Source organism: Macaca fascicularis, chromosome 9 (assembly GCF_037993035.2).
Source record: "Macaca fascicularis isolate 582-1 chromosome 9, T2T-MFA8v1.1".
Lineage (NCBI taxonomy): Eukaryota > Metazoa > Chordata > Mammalia > Primates > Cercopithecidae > Macaca > Macaca fascicularis.
The window spans coordinates 105,456,742-105,483,517 of NC_088383.1; the positions used below are offsets into that span (position 1 = coordinate 105,456,742).

The 26,776-nt window shown below is 37.8% G+C and overlaps 1 protein-coding gene and 1 pseudogene across 1 annotated transcript in view; one reads left to right on the top strand and one right to left on the bottom strand.

Annotated features, from left to right (window-relative positions):
• The window catches only part of TM9SF3 (transmembrane 9 superfamily member 3), a 71,936-nt gene that overhangs the window by 21,997 nt on the left and 23,163 nt on the right, over nucleotides 1–26,776 (bottom strand). Inside the window, exons 4-9 of the mRNA XM_005566087.4 lie at nucleotides 23,163–23,323; nucleotides 20,856–20,933; nucleotides 14,060–14,191; nucleotides 12,288–12,454; nucleotides 8,944–9,038; nucleotides 5,090–5,220 (exon numbers count right to left, since the gene is read on the bottom strand). Of these exons, the coding sequence (XP_005566144.1) occupies nucleotides 5,090–5,220; nucleotides 8,944–9,038; nucleotides 12,288–12,454; nucleotides 14,060–14,191; nucleotides 20,856–20,933; nucleotides 23,163–23,323 (764 nt within the window). The remainder of the gene's footprint in view (nucleotides 1–5,089; nucleotides 5,221–8,943; nucleotides 9,039–12,287; nucleotides 12,455–14,059; nucleotides 14,192–20,855; nucleotides 20,934–23,162; nucleotides 23,324–26,776) is intronic.
• On the top strand, nucleotides 21,378–22,169 carry LOC102144373 (nucleophosmin pseudogene; annotated as a pseudogene).

Below are 26,776 nucleotides of genomic sequence, written 5' to 3' on the forward strand. Positions count from 1 at the left end.
AATGTAAAATGTCAAAACTATTTGGGAAAAGTTTAGCAGTTTCTTGAAAACCTGAACTATCATATGACCCAGGCATTCTACTCCTAGGTATTTATCCAAGAGAAATGAAAATGTAATTCCACAGAAAGACCTGCACATAAATACTCACAGTAACTTGATTTGCAATAGCAAAAAAAACTAGTAAATTACTGGGTAAATGGATAAATTATGGTATATCCATGCAACTGAATACTATTGGGCAATACAAAGAACAAATTATTAATAAATGCCTGTAATCCCAGCACTTTGGAGGCCAAGATGGGTGGATCACCTGAGGTCAGGAGTTCAAGACCTGTCTGGCCAACATGGTGAACTCTGTTTCTACCAAAAATACAAAAATTAGGCAGGCATGGTGGTGCTTGCCTGTAGTCCCAGCCACTAGGGAGGCTGAGGCAGGAGGACTGCTTGAACCCCAGGGGCAGAGGTTGCAGTGAGCCAAGAGCACATCACTGCACTCCAGCCTGGGCGACAAAGCAAGACCCAGGCTCAAAATAAATAAATAAATAAATAAATAAATAAATAGATAAATAAATAAAATGCAACATCAATAAATCTCAAAATAACTTTTATGAGTGAAACAAAAAAGAATATATACTGTATGAGCTACCATTCAAAGGAAATTCAGCAATGCAAATTACACTATGATACGAGAGAGTCGGCTGGTGGTTACCTAAGAATAGAGAGAAAAAAGAAGAAAAAAAAAGATGAATTACAAAGGTATATAACAAAACTTCTCAACGTGACAAACATCTTTATCTTGAGTGCGGTAATGGTTTCACAAGTGTGTGTCTGTGTGTGTGTGTGTGTATTAAAATCCATCAAATTGTACACTTTAAATTTATGCAACTTATCACGTGTTAATTATACCTCAGTACATCTGTAAAAACACACAAACAGAAAAGGGCAAAAAAACATACCCACTGCTCTCAGAATTAAACTAGGATTCCTTTTGACAGAAGGGAAGAAAAGAAAAATGGCCAAAAACAAAAACAAAAAACCCATCATCACCACCACCAGCACAACAAAGAAAACTAACTATGGGAGAGTTTCTGTTGATTTTCTGTTCTGTAAAATAGGAATAACCACACCACTAGCTCTGCCTATCTCTTTGGGTTCTTCTGAAAACCAGATAAGATAATGCGTGTGAAAATGCTTTGTAAACTACAAAGTGCTACACAAATGCATTATTATTGATCCTTATTATAATTCATCTTCTTAGGTTTGGCACATCATTTCAGTCTGATGAGATCTTTTTAGATGCTGCCTTCATTATTTCATATTACCAGTTCATTATTTTATATTACTAGTTTCTTCCCTAGTCTCACATTCCTTTTCAATTGAATCAGCAGACCACCATGTCTCTAAGTTATTAGTAATCTTTTGAATAGGTCAGAGACAAGAATATCTGTCACCTTCTACTAAAGGATAGGATGTACATACTATGGCTAATACCTCAATACTCTTATAAGGTAGAACCACTTTCTTCTTTTTCCTCCTGGAAAAGTAAATTTGCCTGTCCAGTTTTACAGCACCTTTGCTCTCATACAGTTGCTCAAACTTTACTTAATATAATCTCTCAGTATCTCTAAAAGAAAATTTTTATGAGCAACAAGACTTTCAGCTAAGGCGGCTGGGTACTCCTGTACAATCAACTGCTTTGCTTATCTCAGGCTTCACTTCCCTCTTACCGGGGATCTTTCCTCCTACTTTTTTTGTTTGAGGGTTACATTTTATTTGAAAAATAAAGAGGAAGAATGGGATGGAGACATTCTTTTTTCTTTTTTTATTGTTATATCACTGATCCCACATAATGAGCCTTTGATCTTGATATCTTTATAAAATCCTTTTGCTTGCTTTAGCATTTGTGAACAGCTCACCTTAGATGATGAAGTTTTTCTAACATTAGTTTTATAGATCTTTCTCTTTTTTCGAGACGGAGTCTCGCTCTTGTTGCCCAGGCTGGAGTGCAGTGGCGCGATCTTGGATCACTGCAACCTCTGCCTCCCAGGTTCAAGCGATTCTCCTGCCTCAGCCTCCCGAGTAGCTGGGATTACAAGTGCCCGCCACCACACCTGGCTAATCTTTGTATTTTTAGTAGAGACGGGGTTTCACCATGTTGGCCATGGCGATCTCAGGTGATCCACCCGCCTTGGCCTCCTGAAGTGCTGGGATTATAGGCATAAGCCACTGCGCCCGGCCAATTTTATAAATCTTTCTAGAAAAGAAAGGTGATTAGTTCCCATGCTAGCTTGCCTCTATAAGTTTTAAAACTCTGTAATTTTGTTCTTTGTCCTTTGGAATCCAACAATAAGATCAAAATTTAGGATCTGAGATTTACAGCCCACGAAAGAAAGACTTCATGTCTAAAACCCTTTTCCAGAACATCTTGGCAAATCCTTTCTCATTCCCATGCAACTCTTAACAGGACCAAAATCTCTGGGTATAGCACCTAAATCATTATTGGACAAATTCCCAAAAGAAAAAGTTTTTAGCTTTCCAAAATCAATCTAATTTTTCTTTTTTTTCTTGAGACAGAGTCTCACTCTGCCGCCCAGGCTGGAGTGCAGTGGCGTGATCTTGGCTCACTGCAACCTCCACCTCCTGGGTTCCAGTGATCAAGCGATTCTCCTGCCTCAGCCTCCCGAGTAGCTGGGTTTACAGGCCTGTACTACCATGCCTGGCTAATTTTTGCATTTTCAGTAGAGATGGGGTTTCATCATGATGGCCAGGCTGATCTCAAACTCCTGACCTCAAGTGATCCGCCTGCCTCAGCCTCCCAATGTGCTGGAATTACAGGCGTGAGCCACCATGCCCGGCCAGTTGTGGAAACTTTCATAGAACAGAGAATTAGAGTGAAGATCACCCAGAAAAAGGGCTCAATAGCCAAGAGATCAAAGGAATGGGGGATAGAAAGAGGTAAGGCCTGGGGAAGAGCACTTAGGAGGATCTGAAGACTCTGACTCTCAAATTAGGGTATTCAGTTAGTAGGGACACCTGGCTTCTGAGACATCTGGTACCTATGGTCTGGGAGCCTTTTGGCTAACAGATCCATCCCCAGATCCCAGGAACTGGAATCAGGTAAACACTACAGATTGGGTTTAAAGCAGGACAGACTAATTAGCTTAAAAGAAAGCCCTGAGCATTAAAATTTTTAAATCCCCAAGTGATTCTAATGTGTGCCCAGGGTTGAGAATCACTGAGTTTATGAGAATATGTAACCATTTCCTTCAGAATGTCAACAAGTCAAAATAACTAAAACCACAAAATTAAGTAGTTCAAGTACTTAATGGAGAGCTGGGTGAAACATTCACCTCAAGTTCTTCAAGTTCATGTTCAAAACAAGTTTTCACACTCTTAAGCAGAGAAAAGGAGACCCTAAAGCACACATCGGGTTAAAACATGAGGCCAGGGGAATGCCCTTCCCCCAGTATTCCTTCATTAGAATGCAAATTAAGAACATAATATTGTAGGAGCCTGCCAAGTACCAACAGTTAGTCTTTTTATTCACTAAAGATCAATTTTATAAACCTTCTCTGGCTCAGCACAGACTTTAAATATTATATTCTAATAATCTGTAATTATTAAATTATCTAAAGGCAAATTACACTGAATATTAACGTTTAAAACTCCATTTACAAAGTGGTAAATATTTACAATTTTAGCGAGACAAAGTAACTTTGAAATACCATTTTCACCAATACCAAATTCAAAACTTTCTGATAAAAATTTTAACAGAATCAGAATTTTAATTTTTAAAGCACTATGAAAATAACCAATTCAGCAGATGATCTCTGAGAAGTAACTTGACTCACTCTATGTACTTTCTGATGGCCTGCAACTACCATAAAGCAAATTCTTTCCCGGTCTGATATAATTAATTACTCTTCCCTTTTCTGACCATTATCACTTACTTTGGCTTGAAAAGAAAATTTCCATTTTGAAGCAAGTTTCAAAATATTCCTAACTAAAAGGTATTAAAGATTTAATAAAAATGTATAATATTCAATGTGTCTTTGAAAAAAATTGGACTATAAAACAAAGTCACCTGAAATTTTTGTGAAACTCTTTGTTACTTCCCATATAATAGAAAGAAAACCCAAACAAGATTAAAACAGAGATTGTGGGCTCTAGTGGCAGTTCTACCATTAACTGTCTGTATGACCGTGACTAAGTTATTGGGCCTCTGTTAAAAGCAGTAACCACCCTGCAACTTGCATTGGCATATACATGTATGAATATGTATGCACAAGTGTACATTAAGCCTTCACTCTAGTCTAGGCCTAAAATTCTGTTTCTAGTAAAAAGGTAACACCAAGATTTGGGAGACTGTGGGTTAACTCATTTTATGTGTTCTAGTTGTAATATATTTAAATAATTCAAAGCATTTCCAAGCCTGTGCTTACAGGTAAGATATGTGAACACATTTTAACATCTATAGCAACGTATATTATTGACATAAATGCTTAGTGAGGTTTGTTTGTTTTATTTATTTTTTTTTGAGATGTAGTCTGGCTCTGTCACCCAGGCTGGAGTGCAGTGGCGCGATCTCAGCTCACTGCAACCTCCACTGCAAACTGCACCTGGGTGCATGCCATTCTCCTGCTTCAGCCTCCTGAGTAGCTGGGACCACAGGCACCCACCACCACGCCCAGTTAATTTTTTTTTGTATTTTTAGTAAGGATAGGGTTTCACTGTGTTAGCCAGGATGGTCTCGATCTCCTGACCTCATGATCTGCCCGCCTTGGCCTCCCAAAGTGCTGGGATTACAGGCGTGAGCCACCGCACCTGGCCAGTGCTCTCTTTTAAAGTCAGCCTTTCTCTTTACTGGCTTACAGAATCAAGAAAAAATAAAAAGCCAACTATAGGTTTAAACTTAACCAAAATTTTATGGAGGCTAACAATAGTATTTTCCTCATCTAACTTTCCAGGACTGGGTAGGAACTGACTGAAACTATCAAAACATCTAATAAGATGTATTTTGGAGGGACAGTAGGTCTCAGTTAGAATGTGTATACTTTCTCAGTTTAAAAGTAAGATTCAAGCAACTCACCATTGTTCCAAAAGGAATGGCTCTTGAAGCATGGTAATAAATGGCTATGAAATTGATGAAGAAGGCAGTGCCACACACCATAGCTGGGATAAGAAATGCCCCAATAAACATCTGCTTTATCCATCTCCTTCCTGAAAAGAAAGGAAACTATGAGAGTTTAATATAATTATTTAGTACCAAATTATTTGTTTGAAATTTTAATATAAAGATCATGAAATTTAACATCTTAATAATTGTTTCAAAACAATAGCTAACAAATACCACAGCTTTTCAAGTATGTATAGTGAAATCACAGCTTCTGAAGTGGGTGCACTGGAAAAGAGCAATGACCTGCAGTAAATATTCCGACGTTTTATCTTGACTCTGCCACTGAACTGCTGTGAACTTTCATAAGCCACTCTCTCTCTCTAGGCTACAAGTTGGCCTAGAAAGGGGTTTTTATTATTGGTTTAAAATAAACTGACCAAAAAAAAAAAAAAGAGAAAGGGGCTTTTAAACTATTCCTTGGAGTTCTGGAGCTTCTTGGCATGCCCATGAAGTCACTGGTGAAGAAAAATCCCAGATCCCCTTACCCATGCTTCAACCAGAACAATTACGTTTTCAACAGTTTTACACACTGGAGTTTCATGTAAGCTTTCATTTGAAAAGCGGGTTATACTGCTTTAAAAAGAAGAAAAAAGTCTAAAAACCAGTGAGTCAAAAAAAAAAGAACTTCACCAGAAACCCACTTATGATTTTTCAGCACCCTAAGACAGGGAAAAAAAAAAAAATTAAACGTGAAATAAAAAATAAAAAACTCTGAGTTAGATAGTCTCTAAGTTTGTTCTTAGCTCTAAAATAAGTATGTACTTAAGAGCATTTCTATGTTTGAAAAGAAAAAGAACAATGTGTTCCATAAGCTCTCTCTCAGCAATCAGAACTACAGATTTATAAGTTTTACTGTTTCTCTGTACCTCTGTGTATTGCCAAAATTCTAGACATTGAGCTTCTATTATTGAAATAATCAAGGAAACAAATTTTTTGACTACGCAATTAAAAAAAAAAATCTTCAATTGTGCTCATACAGACCAGAAGAGCAACAGGGAGCTGTCTTTCTAATTAATACAGCAGAGTGTAAAACTGGTAGAAAATATCTTCAAACAGCTTAGAAACACTGAATCACTATCAAAATTCAACTCAATAATAGGCAACAGGGACCCAAATAGAAAGTACCATAGAAAAATAAGCAATACCCTAACTTTAGTTTTCTGCTATATAAATACCCTAACTTTAGTTTTCTGCTATATAAAGTTCTTTTAAAACATCTGTTACTAAAATCGTAACGTTCCTCCAGAAAAACTCCTTAATTCTGAGCTTTCTCTCCTGTTTCATTTCTTTTCTGGGTAAGTTTCAAGAACTTCTCCTTTCTAACTGATATCCAGCATTTGAACAACACAAAAAAGTGGTGATTAATTAAAGTATTATTCTATTTAATTCCAACACCTTTCTAGCATTTTTTCCTGTACTTTCCACTATCTTCTCAGATTCAGACATGTATCAATAAACCTGTGGCCAGGCGTGGTGGCTCATGCCTGTAAACCCAGCACTTTGGGAGGCTGAGGTGAGCGAATCACCTGAGGTCAGGAGTTCGAGACCAGCCTGGCCAACGTGGTGAAACCCTGTCTCTACTAAAAACACAAAAATTAGCTGGGCATGGTGACACATGCCTGTAATCCTAACTACTAAGCAGGCTGAGGCAAGAGAATCGCCTGAACCCAGGAGGCGGAGGTTGCAGTGAGCTGAGATCGTGCCATTGCACTCCAGCCTGGGAGACAAGAGCGAAACTCCATCGCAAAAAATAAAAATAAAATAAAATAAACAAATAAACAAAACTCCTTATCCAACTCTCTATTTCTCCCTTTCCTTCTAACAGTCAAAAATAATCCCATACACATTCCACTGGGTACAATCAGTAGCCCAAGTATCTGCATTGCTGGGCTTTCTACTGCTCTCCAAACCCTTGAAGTCTCTGGCTAAGGTCCTGGATACCACTGGCTTCAAACTAGATCTATAGCACTATAGTGCACTGAGGACAGTGTGAAGACCTTGAGCTTCACTGTAGTTCAAATCCTGAGATAACTGTGAAAAATTCTTGATTCCCTGGGTTGACCTCTACATTAAAAGTTTTTGAGGCTTGATCAGACAAAATATCAAGACACTATCAGATCTCCTCAGGACACTACCAATTAGAACATAATCTTTAGATTATATTTTGTAAGACTTGATATTCCTAGACCTGAGCCTGAACTCTGTCAGCTTTCAAGAATAAGTGTAGTAAAGGAAAGTTGGGCTGGGTGTTCTTAACTTGTAATCAGACTAAAAACAAATTTATGTCCAACTTTAAATAAATTTCCTGTTTTAAATAAATCTGTTTCTGCTGTGGAGACTATTTTGAGAGTCATAAACTAAAATTTTGGCCTAACTAGTTTCCAGGTCAAATTCAAATTAAAAGTTGCCTCATGCGTCCTTATTTCCTTAGGATGTGGTCTTTTATGATAGGACTCATTTCCCATACCCACAAGTCGAATTTAGAGACTGAACATCTACCTAAAATAGTCAGGAACCCATAATGATACTCCCTCAGTCAATCCAAATAATTATCTATACTGAAGGTACAGGTCACATTAAGTCAAGAAGATTAATAAAAAAGCAATGGTAAACCAAGATATCCTGAGAGAATTTTAAATAATCCTACGCTCTGATTTCCTATAACCTGTAAGTGTGCCCAGTCTACGAAAAGAAGGCAGGATCCCCTATTACTGACACTGCTTAAGATGGGCTGTGGAAAACGAAATATAATTTTAAGGTATTTCAACACTACTTCATTCATAAACTAAAATATGCACATCTACCAATTTTTGTACTTTTCTGACCTCAGACTACTGCAGGGAATACAAGAGAATTTAAAGACCCCTGAATGCCATTGCAGAAAAAAACACCAAGGAGCAGTATCCTTGTACTATCGTGTTATTAGTTCCATCAATTTCAGGTAATAGTATTAAAGGAGCAATAGGATATTTAAGACAAAGTGCTCTTAGCAAAAGACTGTGACAAAGAATAGCAGAAATATTTGCAAAGGGTCCTTTGATAAACACTAACAGTCAACAGAAATACATAACTTTCCTTCCTATTCTCTTTCCATTGTCCAGAAACTTTACCCACAGGCCATTACACACGCCTTTATACTCATCTATAAAGCTCTTTTTCTGTGTAGATGCATCACATGGAGCACATCTAGAGCCAGGCACCTCAAAGCAAATAGTATCAATAACTTAAATGCACTCTCCTACACGTTCATCAGGGCAAATTACATGGTGCACAAGGGAGATTATCTACTAATTATTCACAATTTTAGGAAATAAAATGCGAGAATTCCACAAAAGCAAGATAGAACACACAATAGGTTTGGTAGAAATTATGTGAAATGAGATAACAAAGAATTTTACAACGGCTGTTCTGCCCATTTTAAATTTAAATACCTCACAGTAGACCAGGCACTTTGGGAGGCCGAATCACTTGAGGTCAGGAGTTTCATAGCAGCCTGACTACCATGGTGAAATCTCGTCTCTACTGAAAATACAAAAATTAGCTGGGCATGGTGGCACACACCTGTAATTCCAAGCTACTCAGGAGGCTGAGGCATGAGAATCGCTTGAACCCAGGAGATGGAGGTTGCGGTGAGCAGAGATTGCGCCACTGCACTCCAGCCTGGGAGATGGAGTAAGACTCTCTCAAAACAAACGAACCAACAAAATCTCATAGTAAAATATTAGCATCTATAATTAACAACATGAAGTGAGAATTCCTAAATTTACCTCCTTGTCTAGCATACAGACTTCCTCCAAAATAACCATTCACTGGAGACGTAGCAGCATAGACAAATATGGCTGTACTGAGCATTGATCCCCTCCTAAAAAGGCAAAAAAAAAAAAAAAAAGATAAATTAAAACCAACAATCTAAAGAAAACATCATACAGTCTATTATATTAATATTAGTTTAATTTTAAAGATAACTTTAACAGAAACACAAAAATATCACAACCTGGACTACAAATAAAACTCAAAAGATTCTCTATAGTGAATGAATTTGTAGTTAAAACTGCATTTACATGATACCTGGCTGGTGCTAATTTTTTTAACCGCAGTTAAATGTTTTGATATATTCTAAGCAAGTATTTCACATTTATTTGGCAAAAATACTAGAAGCTGACACTAAAACTGTTCTGTGACCCTGTAAACCAACCCCATAATATGGAACAAGATGTTCATCTGTTAAAAAAAATGACTAGAATCATCTGTTTCATAACTTAATTCAACTGCTTATGATTCTTGCCTGCAAACAGAAATAAAATAGTAGTATCATCTATATTAAATACTATTATTTTAGATGGAATAACACTGAGACTTTCTCTGTTTCCCTCATACTGCTGAAAATGATTTTTAAGCCGGGCACAGTGGCTTACACCTGTAATCCCAGCACTTTGGAAGACCAAGGTAGGCAGATCACATGAGGTCAGGAGTTTGAAACCAGCCTGGCCAACATGGCACAACCCCGCCGCAACTAAAAATACAAAAATTAGACATGTGTGGTGGCAGGTGCCTGTAATTCCAGCTACTCAAGAGGCTGAGGCAGGAGAACTGCTTGAACCTGGGAGGCAGAGGTGATAGCAAGCCAAGAGCGCATCGCTGCTCTCCCTCCTGGATGACAGAGCAAGACTCCACCTCAAAAAAAAAAAAAAAAAAAAAAAAAGTAAAAATTTAAAAATTAAAATCAGACATATGATTTTTAAAAAGTCTATTTTAAAAAGTCTATTTCTTTGTTCACAAATATTCTATGGGCATTCCCTCCCTCTGTCCCTCAAATAAACCATTTTTATCTACACTGAAAAATCTGCTGAGGGAGGTAACAGTCCTCCTTATTCATCTAAGATGGGACAAGGGGAACACCTGAAGAAGTGTTTAGCCTACACGTGCCACAGCCTTACCACTCTCCGCTGAAAAGTCTCAGAGTAGCTGCAGCAGCAGCAGCACTAACAAACTTACTCCTCACCTTCTCAAACTCTATGCCTTCTCAATATCACACTATAACAGGCACCCACATTGATACTGATCCTCTACCTTTTACCCTCAAAATAGTTTTCCTCTGATTGCTATAGTGACCAGAGAGGCAAAGTAACTTTTACGTTACATTATCTGCTCTTTATCCTCTAGAATCATTCCTATTCAAGTGATTTATCCCAATTTTGTGTGCAAATTTTTCATTGTCTCACCACTTTGTATTATTATCTCTATTTTCATTTCCGTAACATAGCAAATTAAGAAAAGAGTTCTGGAATAAGATTGCCTAGGTTCCAATCCCAGCTCACTAACACTCTTTACTAATAAAGGGTGCTCATTGATCTCAGATTATTTCTCTGAGCTTTAGTTTCCTGGTCTGTAGAATAGAAATAGAATAGTTCCTTCACAGGGTTGACGTGAAGATTAAGGGATCAAATGTGCATGAAATACCTAAAGTGAAACCTCAGTAAGTTGGCCACTATTATATAATAATAAATCTTTAATGCTTTAGTTCTTATATAAGTAATGAATTACATTCACTTCAAATAAACACAACACAAAACAACCACTTACAGTAATTATAGGCTAAAATAACAATGCATGACTTGCCTGCTAATATTATACATTAGTGAGTGGTTTCTTATTTATAAAAGTTGAAGGTCTCTAAGTAGAAGAGCTTCTGCATTAAAAAAAAAAAAAATGAGTTGCCAAATTGTAACACTAACATTTTGAAAAGGAAGCGGCAAAAACTTGGATTCTAGAAGAGATTATCTTCTAGTGGCTCATAAGACTGTGAAAGTACAGCCAGTGTCAATCCAGTAGTGATTAACTTAATCCAGTGTTTAATGTAAAGCACGACTTCTTGGTAGATTTGAAATGTTTTCTTGTATTTAGGGTCCAGTTTATCTGAAATACATTATACCCGAAAATATGAACTACTCACCAGAACTCTGAAGTTTAGATTTGGGTTATTTTAAAGCTCATGTGGTAAATGAATTAAAAAAGTTATATTAAAGAAATACAACCAACACTACAGAGAAATAGCTTTGTTGGTTAACACATATTCATTTCAGTTCAACAAGCATTGACTGAATACCTTCCACATGCAAAGCTCCTTAAGTAGGTACTTTGAGAATTCAAAGGTAAGTTATGACCTGATCTTTACTCTCAAGGAACTTACTATCTAGTAGAGGAAACAAATATTTAGTATACAGTTAAATATTTAATATGCAACTAAAGAGCCATTCTTTCAGCAAGGATTTATTGCTTGCCCACCAAATGCCAGGCATATAGAGGAAAGAATGCATTATGAACTAAAGTAGAGGCATGAAATATAACTAGAGAAAAGTGTCATTCTGATTGAGGACTTCATGAAGCAGCACCTGAAATGCCTGAATTATAATCGCTACCACCCAGGCACCAGAATGTGTTTGCTTCATAGAGGTTGTGGCTTTGAGCACTGAATAGGGACCTGAGATCTTCTGTGAATGTATAACTTTTTCACATAATTCAAAGACCTAAAATTGAGAATTTCTTACAAATGGTTTTGTTTGCGAAGAAAGAATTACCAAAAATCGTGTCAAGATAGGATGCATACTGAACCAGGAGTTCTTTTCTAAAGAAGTCATCAATTATTTTTCTAACCTTACGTGACTTTTTAATCACTCTTTTTACTATTATTTACAGTGCTTTCTTCTACTCTGATGTTTTCCAGTTCTCAAGGTAAATATGAAGTAACTTAGTAACTGAAATTCTTGTACTTCTGATGAAGCTCTAATTGGATCTTCAACTTTAAAAAAAAATGCCTATTTACTTTGTCAAACAGCTATGAACTGAAAGTAACCTCTGTTTGTATCTTTAATGGAACATATAACCTTTATAACAAACCACAATGTTCAGTAATGCTAGTAAGTTTTGGCATGTAACAGAAAAATACAGACTACTGTTCATTATTTAATTTGTCTGTCTGCATTTATGATATTTATCATAAATTGTAAGATAAAGGAAATAAGTAACGATTTAATTATGATGGACTTAAAAGATTCCAGTATTAAAACTATTCAAGAATAAAGACATAATAAAGTTAAGTGTAGGCACTTACTCAGTATATAAATCTTCTATCATTGCAACAATAATAACGATGAGAGACACAGCAAATATCTGACATCCAGAACCAATGAGAGAGGAAAATATCAGTGGGTGACTTGATGGTCTAAATACATCTCCATGCACCTGTTTCCATCCATATTCATCTCCTAGGTCTCTATCCTATATACAAATATATAGAGAGAAAAGCAAATCATTCAGAATCAAACTAAAACATAGTAAATAGGTAAAAATCACAGTTGTAAGTTTCCTCCCTCCAAATTTATAGCTACTTAAAGAAATTCAAAATATTGAGAAAATACATTCCAAACTTAAAATGATCACTGCCTTAATAATAATGTTAAAATGCTGAGGTTCAGGAAGTTGACTTCTGGTTGCGCTCAGAGAATCTCAAATAATGGAAAAAGAAAAGGTTTAGTAACAAAAAGAAATGGTCAAATTGGGAGAACAGTGCACTGACTCTCTTAATGTCACTATCAGACACTATTCTTGCCATTCACCTCATAGCTGTACCTCATATACAATCAGGGGCTAGGTGGACAGCGAAAGAGAAGAGTATCAAAACCAGTACTAGATGCCCTAAGAATGCAGAAATGTCCTTTAGCACCTAGAATCTAAGAAAACATATGGGGGAAATATTCAATATGAATGTTTTTATTTAAGAGTCTATATAGCATTTTTTTAAAAAGAATTCAATTTTTACTTTGCAACCTTAGTAAGCAAGTGTTCCTTAAACAGTTTCTAACACAGCTTGCTTCTAAAACAATATTTACTAAGGAATAGCAGTCCCTCAAGGTAATCTGTTGTGGTGGGGAGAATCCTAATCAGATACAGTTAAGAGGCACCAAATGCTTTATCAACCTTTTGATACTTCACAATATACCCTAGTATATTAAAATTTAAAATTTTAAACTATTTCCCAAGCCAGGCACAGTGGCTCACACCTATAATCCCAGCACTTTGGATGGCCAACGCTGGAGGATTGCTTGAGGCCAGGAGCTCAGGACCAACCTGGGCAGCATAGTGAAATTATCTCTACAATAAATAAAAAAATAGCCAGGGGTGGGGGCTTGTTCCTGTAGTCCTAGCTACTCAGGAGGCTGAGGCAGCACGATCACTTGAGCTCTTGAGTTTGAAGTTACAGTGAATGATCACACCACTACACTCCAGCCTGTCTCTTAAGACAAATTTCCTATTTAATGATACAGTTTACCTATATGGAAAGTCCATTAGCTAGCACTCCATATAACACGCTTTTTGTTCTCTAACTTAGTGAAAGAACTTAGAAAACAAATCTTTCCTCTGAACCCACTAAACTAAACATAAATTAATCCTTCTACCCATTCCCTGAATTTTAAGCAATATTTAACAGTATTAGAAAGTTACTAATACAGGTCTACATCCTCCTAGATGCAATTCTGAAATAAAGAGTTCTAAGAACTAACAGTTTGTTTCTTAGGTCTGACATACTCTTACTTGGTGGCAAAACTTGGCTTGAACTAACGAGAGGTTACACTATTTATTTATCCCACTTCGGGTGAATGTTCATATGTTTTGCTGAAAAAAATAATAGTATTATTTGATTACAGGGCATGGTTACAGAGCACACTGGGCATTTTACATCTTTCTTAACTCTAAAAATCCTGAATTCTGGAAACTCATCTGGCCCCAAGACTTCCGATAAGAAATTATGACCTACCTTCCAACATTTAAAACTTAACACTCAGTTAAAATGTTTTTACAAATATAATGTAAATGTTTACTCACCATATCATCCATTTCTTCCTCTTTGCTGTACCGAGCATAATCTTTTCTTAATGTTCTCATTAAAATCATTGAAACTAAGCCCACCAAGAAGATCACCATCATGAAGGAATTGAAAATTGAAAACCAATGAATCTAAAATAACAGAAAATAAAATGTTACCAACCTGCAATACCAGCCCAAAATTCATAGGTTCCACAAGGACAACTGGATGTTAATGCAAAGAAAAAAAAAGTCTTAAATCTTTTAGACAAAAATCCAAATTTAAGACACTTTGAGGATGAGTATTTATTATGCTAAGGGGATTGGCTTTCTTTACAATAAGCTCCCATATGTTGAAAACAAGCTACCATTTATATAAATTTTCAAAATCAAAGTTATTGTTAAAAAAAAAAAAGTACAATTGGCCAGATAGCCTATACTATTCAGCATTATATGGAAAAAACATGGGCTCTGGAGTCAAACATAGCCAATTTCTGGCTATGTGACTGCAGTTTTCTCATCTGGAAAATGGAGGAGATAATACTTATCTTGTCATTGCTTTGTGGGGTTTAATAATGTATATATAAAGCATGGCACCTTAGATGCTCAGTAAATGTTAGTTCCCTTCTCTCTAACTGAACAATCTGAAAACCTCCTTAAAATACTAAGACTAAACCATTATAGTTGGCTGCCATGGACTTAGGTTACCATTCTGAATGATTTGCTTCACTTGCTCCAGGTTAGTTCATCCTCACCCTATCACCATCATTATGCAGCCCTTTCCAAACGCATGTTACATAGAATATTGAGGCATCCTTTAGTTCCTCAATGTTCTTGAAGCACTTGGCTTTGATTTTATCCACACATTTGTTACAATATTACATCTAGATTCTGGTTCATAGTCACAAGGTACTACTCAAAATGTAGCACATCTGATTTGAACTAGGTCTGTGGCACTGCCCAGTTATTTCTTTATTTACATTTTAATTCCCAAAAGATCTTTAGGGATAGTGCCCAAATTTCTCTCCTCTCTTCAAGGCCCCAATACCATCCTTTCTCCTGCCTTCCCTTGAAGCTAATTCTGTCTTCTACTATCCATCATGACACAATCTTTCCACATCCACATTTTGAGGTGTTTTTTTCTCCTCTCATTTTGCATCCCAACCCCTCCACCTTTCACCAGCATCAGCAATCTCCAAAGGTCCTTATCTACAATGATGTCTACTCCCTGGGGTTGTCATAAAGTTTAAACAACAAAGGTAAGCCTGGCACATCATAAACACTAAATAAAATCTAAAAGTTATTGTTATTGATATTATTCTCTTCTGAAGTGTTTGCTTCATCTTTTGTCCCTCATTCTTTCCATCTTCTCACCTCCCGATCCTTTCAATGTCAATACTTTTCAAAGGAGACATGTTCCAGTTCTTCCCTCACTTCCTCCAAAACACAATACAATCTCACTTTTGTCCCACAAAATTTCTCTCAAAGGCCTGCAATGAACTTCTAAACAGATTCAGCGGCCAATTATCTGCCTCACTCTCCTTGATCTCTCTGCCACATCTGACCTTTCCTTGTCAGGAAAGCATCCTACTTCACTGCTGCTTCTCCTCTTTCATCTTCCATGCTGGCTCCTCCCATCCTTTGTGAACTTCTCCAAAAGCTCCAGTCTTAGTACTCTGCTGTGACTTCTTTAGGTTCTCAGAACTTTTAACCAGCATTCCAATGATGATGATAACACCCTCTCCCCGACCTCCCATCCCACCCCAAATCACTAGTCTTCTTTCACCCTCATGTTTCAGGTTTTTGCTAACTACAATAATTTCCACTTGAATGTCTTTCTGGAATGTCAGACTCAGACTGCCCTAAAGTACACTCATAATCTTCCACCTCACATATAATACTTGTTTCTGATTCTCTAACTTCTGCTAATGGTACTAACATTTGGCTTTGAAATTTTATAATTATCTCTGGCTCTTCCTTCTCCTTAATTCTTCGTAAGTATTATTAAGCATTCTTTTTTCAAAATGACTTGTATCTATCCATTCTGCTTCATTCCCATGCCGTCACCTCACGCCTTGATAGCACTAATGGCCTCCTAGTTGGCCTGTTTGTTGGTCTCTCCCCTTCCTATCTATCCTGTAAAAAGCTATCAAGGAAATCTTTCCAAAGCATGTTCATGTATCACTCCACTACTATAAAACTTAGAGTTGTATATGCTATTTCTCTTATATCAAATCTAAGCTACTTTCTCCAACATTCTATACTCCCTGTAATATGGCCATCTCACCTTATCTAGTCAGCTTTTCTTTCCATTATATGCTATATTCCAATAAGGCTTATTCCTCTTCAAGAACCCACAAGCACAGCATACTCACTTCCACCTCTGCATTTTTCTCATAATTTCTTCTCACATGGGATCTATTTCTACTCCCCTTAGCAAATTCTACCCAGTCTTTATATTCCAACACAAGCACCTTTCCCTCCATGAAACCTCTTATCTACATATTCCAGTTCTTCATAGATATCCTCCTGCTCTAAAATTCTACAGGTACATACATATGTATTGCTGTGTATGATTAGGACATATGTTAACTTGGACTAACGTGCTGAATATGTGCATGAAGCTGAAGGGCAGTCCTGGCTCTGCTACCCACCCTGAGATTTCAGGGACGGGATAAACTCTACGGCTCTTCTTGAAAAACAGGAGACAGCCTCTTCAGAAGATTATTCCTTACTTCATTCAACAATTTATTTATTGAGTAATCTAGTGAAATTATAAAGGAATCAAGAAATGCATTGTTTTTTTAAATGTTTGCTCAAAAAAGATTATATAAATCTAGTTTATTGTAAAAGTATCATTTAAGGTTCATAAAAGCAGTCTATGATTTTCCAAAGATTTTATTTTGCTCCCACCCTGCGATGTTAACCCAGAAAAGCTCGAAAGGGAAAGAAAAATGACACATACCTTCTTTTAGTCAATTTATCAAATTTTTTAAGTTTTATATAATTACTAGTAACTATACTAATTAGACACACATTAAACGTTGAAATTTCTAACAAAAGCTCTGCTATTTTCTCATCTAAGATATATACTAATCTATTATAATGTAGTAATAACCTGAAATTTTATAACATTCCTTTATTCTAAAAATTATGAGATGTTGTATAATTGTGAAATTATTATACCAGGGAAAATACTTCTTAAAAATAAAGAAACCTGATGTCACAAAGACGTTTACTAACCCTACTAATTGCTGCATGCCAGCACCCTCTAGTGTCACTAATCCTGAAGCTGCACCCTCAATTTGTCATAAATTTTAGAACACAACTGGAGATAAATAACTATACCAACAATACTACCTCTTACCTGCTATGTGCCAAACACTGAACTGGGTGCTTTATATCAACGTGAAATTCTCCAACAGCTCTGCAAGGCACTATAATCCTTGCTTCACTATTAAGGGAACAGAAGCTTAAGGACCGAATCATTTAACCAAGGTAATAGTATGCAGCAAAGCATCAGAGTTTGAATTCAGCTCTAGCTCCTTTGCCTGTGCTGTTAGTCACCGTATTAGAAGCGATCCCTATACTTGCACATCATATCCTCTCCTTCTACTTAAGGAAAACGATGCAGTATTTCTCTCCTTTTTCTCCTGCACTGCCAGTTTTGCAACCTCCACTGAACCCCATCAGCATATAATGTTTTTCTTACATCTTAAAAAAAAAGAAAAAGAAAAATCTCCTAATTCCATTTTCTGCACTGGCTACTGCACCATTTCTTTGCTCCCTTTAGCAGCCAAGCTCCTCACAAGTCCATACTTGCTGTCTCCAATTCCTCTCCTCCCATTCTCTCTTACAGAAGCTCTGTTCAGATTCCGAATGCCCCATCATTATACCAAAATTCTTGTCAAGTTCACCAATGACTCCAGGTTAATCCAACAGTCACTTTTCAGTGCTCATCTTACTTGACCCATCAGCAAAAATTCAGGACTCGTCTCTCGATCCTCCACGATACACTTTCTTCTCTCGGCATTCAGAACACCATGCATTCTTTTTTTCCTCCCAAAGCCCTTAACTGAACTCCCCTGTTCTTCCTAAACTCTTAGTACTGTACCCAGGGCTTAGTCCTTGGTACTCGTCTCTCCCTACATTTCCCTTCCTTACCAATTATTACATTCAGTCTCATAGCTACAAATATGATCTATATGCCAATTACTGCAAAATTTGTATCCCTAGCCCAGACCTCTCTCCTGAAATACAGGACTGATATATCCAATTTGAAGGTCAATATTTCCATTTGGATATCGTACAGACACACCAAAACTAACATGTCCCAAACCATACCCTAACCTTCCCCTCTAAATCTCCTCCAAATACAGCCCCAGGGATGTCAGCTCCACTCAGACTAAAAACCCTAGAGTTTGTCTCAACTCTTCTTCACCTTCCTATCAATCAGGAAATGCCTCCGGCTTTAACTTCAAAATACACTCACAATCTAACATCTTTTCATCACCTACCCTGCTACCACCCTGATCTGAGTTACCTTACCTCTTACCTGGATTGCTGTATCAGCCTCTCCACTGTTCTCCCTGCTTCTACCCTTGACTTCCTGAACCCACATAATAATCTGATCCTTTTAAAACAAAAGTCAGATTTGTTGCCCCCCTGCTGAAAACACTACAGTGCTCTGCTGAAAACACTACAGTGCTCCCCAGCCCCCTTTGCACTCAAGAGTAAAATCCAAAGTCCTTAAAATGACCATGGATGATCTGGCTCCTGCTACCTCTCTGACTTCATCTTCTTGCAGGTCCTCAAACCACAATAAGCATATCCTCCCTTTAATAGGCTTTTCAATGGTGTTGCCTCTGCCTGGAATACTCTTTCCCCTAAATACCCACATTACCCACATTTTTAATTTCCTTCAACTCCTTCAAGCTTTTGCTCAACAGTCCATTTCAGAGGCTTACCTTGACTACAGAATATAAAACTGTAACTTACCCGACCCCCAGTACTCTTGTTCTGCTGTCTACTTTTTCTTTTTTGACACACTTCTCTTTGAATACAGTATGTTTTACTTATTGTATTTATTTCACATCTCCTCAACTAAAACGTAAGTTCCTAGAGGGTATAGATCTTTGCCTTTATTTTCTAATGTATCCCTACTTACCTAATACAGTGCTTGGCAGATAGCAGGTGCTCAATTAATATGTGTTGAAATAATAAATACAGTATACTGCTCTATCGTGAAAATACTAAAAGGCAGTCTTTCCCCTAAGTTGTCAATGCCCAGTGGGGCTAGAAACAAGGCAGACCTAAAGAGTTCCAGTAGGGAGTGCCAGTTAAGACCCTTCATATCCTCAAATGTTATCTAAATCTTGAAATTATCTGCATCCATACCCTCAGGATTGCCTGAGCATTATACTTGAGGAGAACACATAGCAGGTGGAGTTGAGGTGGGGATTGAGGTAGGGGAGAAAATTTTAGCTCCAAAAGTAATATGCTAAATCCTTCAGTAAAAACAGTCCAGGCAGGGCACAGTGGCTCACGCCTGTAATGTCAGCACTTTGGGAGGCCAAGGCAGGTGGATCATTTGAGGTCAGGAGCTCAAGACCAGCCTGACTAACACGGTGAAACCCCATCTCTACTAAAAAAATACAAAAATTAGCCAGGCGTGGTAGTGCGTGCCTGTAATCCCAGCTACTCGGGAGGCTGAGGCAGGAGAATCGCTTGAACCCAGGAGGCCGACGTTGCAGTGGGATGAGATCACGCCACTGTACTCCAGCCCAGGGGACAGAGCAAGACTGTCTCAAAAAGACTAAATCCCAAATAGCTTAATTGTTAAAATCTTTGAACTCTGAGGAAGATCAGAAATAGTGATAGGTTCCAGTAGAGTCTAAGAATGGAACCTAACAGTAATATGTAAATCTGAGACAACAAAAACTTACGGACCATCTCAAAAATAGGTGATTAATAAACTTTAAAATTCTAGTCCAAAAGATTAGATCAAAACAAAGAAGCAGCAATTCAGGAAGAAAGTCAGAAGAACAGATATATCCTCTTATGCCCTGTCTTTTTATCTCCATCCTTGAGGACGAAACCACCAAAACAAAGTGTGATTTTTGCTATAAAGAATCAAAACTACCTGTACAAAACCAACACTAATGTCACTGGCTTCATGAACTAAAATTCAGCGAGTATCTGTCAGTGGGGGCTGGGAGAAGTGGGGGTGGGGGGCATTTCTTCCCATTCTTGACATTTCTTTCTACATGGATGGATTTCCACAAGCAAAAATTCCTGATCTCAATCCACTCTCTCATTACCTCCTTCTGATGCGCACATTCTGTTCCTTCTCACACCGTAAGTTGTATAAGGGCAAGTGCCCATGTAGGGAAGCCTACAATATACTCTTGAGTGTGTTAAGTCTAATTCTGAGTTTCAGTAGTAAGAAGCCCACTTGATCACAGATATAAGCCACATTCTCCACTACTCACCCTATTAGAAGTCCAATGCGCTATCCATTCTGCAACGCAGTCACCTAATATTCACCTTATTAGTGATATTTTGGCTTCCCATATGTTATATTCTTCTTTGTATATCTCTTAATTGGTTTAAACCACAAGCACAAAGGAAGTTTTTTTATTGCTCCTCTAAAACTCCCTATCACCCTTACGATTTCAAGCTCATGCTTTAAATCACTATTAGCTAAATCTTTTAATCCACCATCCTCAACACAGTGCCCTGCAAATGACAGATGCTCAATGTTTGTTAAACGAATTGGTGTACATATTCAATGTCTTAAATTACACTATTTACCTACCCGATGTTGGAAAAAGGACGGATCAAGGTATTTGTCAAATCGATCTTCAAATTTTACATCTGACTTTTTCCATTTTACCTGAAAAAAATTTTTCATTTGAAAATAAAGGCCAGTAAACAAATAATCTGATGACAGAACTCTGAGCAAAATACAGAACTATCTACACACACCAAGAATTAAAATTCACTAGAGAAATGGAGGAAAGTTACTTACAACATGAGAAATGGAAACAGTTATGATAAAACTAATCAACTTTTCTGTTTATTGACAAAACTTAACAACTTTCCTTAGAGGGGTCATTTCAGTTCTCAAGGGACTGTTTACTTTCGTTGACTTACATATTATGACCTGATAAATGTGACATGAACTGAATTAGTATAAGCTCATATCACAAGTGTCTAAATCAATTAAAATAAGAATCTGTACATCTGCCTGGTGTGATTCTGTCCTGCGCAGCTGTTCTCTTGAGCAGAAGTCATTTATCTCTGTCTGCCTTCTCTCCCACCTGTGTGCTGCCACCTCATGGAAGATTCGATGGACACAGACATGTGTCCCCAAAACTATCTTTTCGGTTGTGAACTAAAGGCCAACAAAGATTATCACTTTAAGGTGGATAATGATGAAAATGAGCATCAATTATCTTTAAGAACAGTCAGTTTAGGGGCTGGTGCAAAGGGCTGCACATTGTTGAAGCAGAGGCAATGAATTACAAAGGCAGTCCAATTAAAGTAACACTGGCGACTTTGAAAATGTCTGTACTGCCAACAGTTTCCCTTGGGAGCTTTGAAATCACACCACCAGTGCTCTTATGGTTGAAGTGTGGTTCAGGGCCAGTGCATATTAGTGGACAGCACTTAGTAGCTGTGGAGGAAGATGCAGAATCAGAAGATAAAGAGGAGGAGGTGAAACTCTTAAGGGTATCTGGAAAGCGATCTGTCCCTGGAGGTGGTAGCAAGGTTCTACAGAAAAAAGTAAAACTTGCTGTTGATGAAGATGATTATGATAATGATTTTGATGATGGGGAAATTGAAGAAAAAGCACCAGTGAAGAAATCTACACAAGACAATCCAGCCATAAATGCACAAAAGTCAAATCAGAATGGAAAAGACTCAAAATCATCAACACCAAGATCAAAAGGACAAAAATCCTTCAAAAACAGGAAAAAAAACCTCCTAAAACACCAAAAGGACCTAGTTCTGTAGAAGACATTAAAGCAAAAATGCATGCAAGTATAGAAAAAGTGCATTGAACAGTCCTGGGCACTACTGGTAAATTAAGCCCAAAGATGGTGAGAAAGGAAAAGGAGAAACAAATATAGTCCATACTGAGTATCATCAACAATCCAGAGTGAAGTCTTCTATTTTAATCTCAATCCCCTTTTCTGATTTGCCACGGATGCCTCTTCAGGCTGGAAACAATCTCACTCTTGGTTCCCTAAAGCACTTTCTTCTGACTGCTGTGATTCAGTGAACCTTGCCCTTTGCTTTCTATTACTTGTGCATTTGCCTCACCTCTGACCATGTTCTGGATCACCTTTGTATCTCCTTAGCTGCTCAATAAATATTTGAACGAATAATAATAATAAAAAAGATTCTGTACATCTTTATTTTTAGACTGCATTACTTTAATTACAACTATAAAATTTCTTCATTAAGTTCAGTTATACAAGGATTATTTGCATCAGGTACATATGCACAAAGCTTGAAAAACTTTCAAAACTGACTATTAGCAATGGACTCATTCCAGTTACGAGGCAATGACTGGCAGAAAGTCTGTCTACACTGAATTTCTCTCTCATTTCCACTATTTTTAAGCCTAAGAGAACAGAAATAGCCTGACAGTTGCTAAAAGGCTCTGACAAGCTCTCACTGTGCATGAGTATATTATTCCAACTGACAGAGCAAACCATGATAAACTATCTATCCAGCAACTTTCAATACAGCATCACTTCTATCTGCAACATTAAAAAGGAAAGGGAAACAACATGAAGTACTGCAATCTAAAAACATAACCATAAAAATACATGACTGGGTTAGTCTAATTACCCAGTTACAACAGTAAACTTGACTGTACCAAAAGGTTTAGGTCCTGCAAAGGCATAACTGGTATCTAATACTACAGACCTGAAGCAAATCCTCAATTTGCTTTTAGGAGGCTTACTTAGATACACTGAGAAAATATAGTTTTAATAATATTCTGTTGCATCCCATTTCAAGCTACATATTCATCTACTAAAGCTCAAAGCCACAAATTGTTGACATTAGGTCACAAACACTACTTCCTACATTAAATGATTTAAATACTTACTGAATATGACATCTGGATTTTAGTATTTGGAACCAGTTTCACCTTTCCTTCACTAGTTAGATTAACATCAACAATTCGATTTCCATTAAAACCTATTTCAAGTTTTTTGTAGGTCCAAAGATAGTAATCTTCTCCATTTTCATCAGCCTCACCAACAATACCTAAAAAAGAAAAAATACTTTATGCAAGGTAATACCACTTAATATTTAAAATATCCTAGAAGCTAAAGGCTCATTACGTTTGTTTTTTTTTTTTCTTTCTTAATAAAAAAGCAATATTACCATTATTCTTCATGGTTAGAATAAGGCAAAAGTGCAAACTGGACTTCTACTCTTCATTAACTACTCAGCAAACACACGTCATGGTCATACTACAGTGAAAAAGTGATAAACAACTCAGCATAACCAAACACTAATTTGATTCCCAAAGTTCATGCTTTGTCATTAGTATCATTTTCATTGTAACAATTATCACCTTATATATGTATACTACTGATAGGGTTTGGATCTGCATCACCACTCAAATCTCATGCTGAAATGTAATCCCCAATGCCGGAGGTGGAGCCTGGTGGGAGGTGATTAAATCACAGGGGCATCTTCTCATGGTTTGACATCACCCCTACTTGGTGCTGTCATTGCGATAGTGAGTTCTCCTGGGATCTAATGTTTAAAAGCATGTGGCACCTCCGTCCTCTCTCCCTCCTACTCCTGGCCACTCTTGGCTTCCCCTTCACCTTCCGCCATGATTGTAAGTTTCCTGAGGTCTCCCCAGAAGCTGAGCAGATGCCGCTATGCTTCCATTATAGCCTGCAGAGCCTTGAGCCAATTAAACCTCTTTTCTTTTTAAATTACATAGTCTTAAGTACTTCTTTATAGTGGTGTTAGAATGGAATAATACAACTCCCTAATATCTCAAAATTTCAGGGAAGTGCTTACATCACCATCTGCCAAGGTTACCCAGCTACTAGTGGTCAAATCAAAATTAAAATCAAGGTTTCCAGATCCCTAGTCTAGTACTTTCTCTAATAACCTATGATCTACCCATTCCCAGTAAGATGTACACATGTATATATAGTACCAAAACTTAACATGTCTCCTTTTCTTTTTTTTTTTTTTTGAGACGGAGTCTGGCTCAGTCGCCCAGGCTGGAGTGCAGTGGCGCCATCTCGGCTCACTGCAAGCTCCGCCTCCCGGGTTCACGCCATTCTTCTGCCTCACCCTCCCGAGTAGCTGGGACTACAGGCGCCCGCCGCCAGGCCCGGCTAATTTTTTTTTTTTTTTTGCGTTTTCAGTAGAGACAGGGTTTCACCGTGTTAGCCAGGATGGTCTCAATATCCTGACCTCGTGATCCACCCGCCTCGGCCTCCCAAAGTGCTGGGATTACAGGCGTGAGCCACCGCGCCCCGCACATGTCTCCTTTTCATACCTCAACTACTGGATCTGTCCCTGGGAAATCAGCAAAATAAAAGGAACGCTGAAAATAAATGGCAATAAGGATGCAGTTTAAAATTATCACTTCAATCATAATTTGGGATATTGGAAAAAAAAGATCCACAATGTTAGGGAAATATTATAGGTGGTAGCTGCAGATACATCTCTCATGCCCTCAGACTGCCAGTTATTTGTCCAATGCTCCCCACCCAAGCCTAAACAGTTCCCAATAGCTTTATGCTCTATAAGTTACTCCTTGGGGCCTTCCCCCTATGCTTTAGTAAGTATTATGGAAAAACATAATCATTTCTTATAAAATACTATTTATTAACCAAAGTGATTCTAACTGGTACAAATTCAAGAAGTATAGTTTTGTTTTCCTTGGGACTGTAGGGGGATAATGAAATCCTTCTTTTATCTTTATTTTTTATTGAAACAAGGTCTCACTCTGTCACCCAGGCTGCAGTGTAGTGACACAATCATACCTCACCGCAGTCTCAAACTCCTGGGCTCAAACAATCCTCCCACCTCAGCCTCCAGAGTAGTTAGGACTACAGGCAAGTGCCACCATGCCTGGGTAAATGTTTTATTTTTTGTAGAGACGAATCTCGTTATGCTGCCCAGGCTAGTCTTAAACTCCTGGCCTTGGCTTCTCAAAGTGCTAGTATTACACACATGAGCCAACACACCCAGCATGAAATCCTTCTAATAATTAATTATTATTATTATTTTTTTTTTTTTGAGACAGAGTATCACTCTGTTGCCCAGGCTGGATAGAATGCAAGGGTGCAATCTTGGCTCACTGCAACCTCCACCCGCTGGGTTCAAGCAATTCTTGTGCCTTGGCCTCCGAAGTAGCTGGGACTATCGGTGTGCACCGCCATGCACCGCTGAATTTTTTGTATTTTTAGTAGAGACAGGGTTTCGCCAGGCTGGCCATGGTGGTCTCGAACTCCTGGCCCCAAGTGATCCACCCGCCTTGACCTCCCAAAGTGCTGGGATTATAGGCATGAGCCACCGCGCCCAGACAATAATGAATTTCATAAAGGTTTATTTATCTATCTACTCTGAAAACCAGACTTTGGGGGTAAAGACGTAATTATATCAAGTAAGAAGCTACTCTCTAAGAGGCTTTTAAAAGACTCTGAAACCTTTACCCCATGAAAAGTCAGATACAAAGTTTGTTTTGTTTTTTTTTTCCTGACAAGGATTCCCCATGGTTCAGACATTCAAGGACATCCAAAAGTATTTCCCCAAACAGGGCATATTCTAAAATCCCAGGGCTATAATAAATTTAACACAGGAAAGCAGTTGCCACTGTTGCTAACGAGCCCCACAGCTATGACTGAAAAAATCTAAAGCATGATGGCTTATGCTTATAATCCCAGAACTTCAGGAGGCTGAGGCAAGAGGACTGCTTGAAGCCAGAAGTTCGAGATTAGTTTAGGTAATAAAGCAAGACACCTTGTCTCTACAAACACACACACACACACACACACACACACACACACACAGAGAGCCAGGCGTGGTGGTGTGCACCTGTAGTCCCCGCTGCTCAGGAGACCAAGGGAGAAGGATCACTTAAGCCCAAGAGTTCAAGGCTACATAAGCTATGATGGCATCACTGTACAAACCTCTAAACAAGGGAAGACAACTGGGAAGAAACCTGTTCTCTCAAAAATGAAGGAAGCCCAAATCAATGGGATTCCCTGAACTACAGGCTAGGAAAAATCTAGTGAATATTCAGAACACCTTCCTATCACTGTCAGAGCTGATCAAAGAAATGTCTGTGTTACCATAATAGTAACTGCAGTCATTTACATGAAATGCTTACTACATATACCTAATTAACATGCAACACAGTAATGATGATGCATATAATTATCTCTTGACATTAACTGTCTTATAAATTTCATCTTAGTATGATATTAAACTCTGATCTGGTATGTTCAGACTCTGATAGTTTACTGCTCATGACAAGAGTAATCTGCTAACCATTTTAAGAATTAGAAGAAACATTCATTATACATAACAGCAGATTTCCAGAGACAAAAGAAAGAAACAATTAGACAAAGATGTGATCAAACATACTGGCCATGACAGTGGGCTGTACTTTGCATTATAAATAATTTAATCAAGTCCAACATAAATGATTTTGGATTATTCATAAATTGGCATTAACTA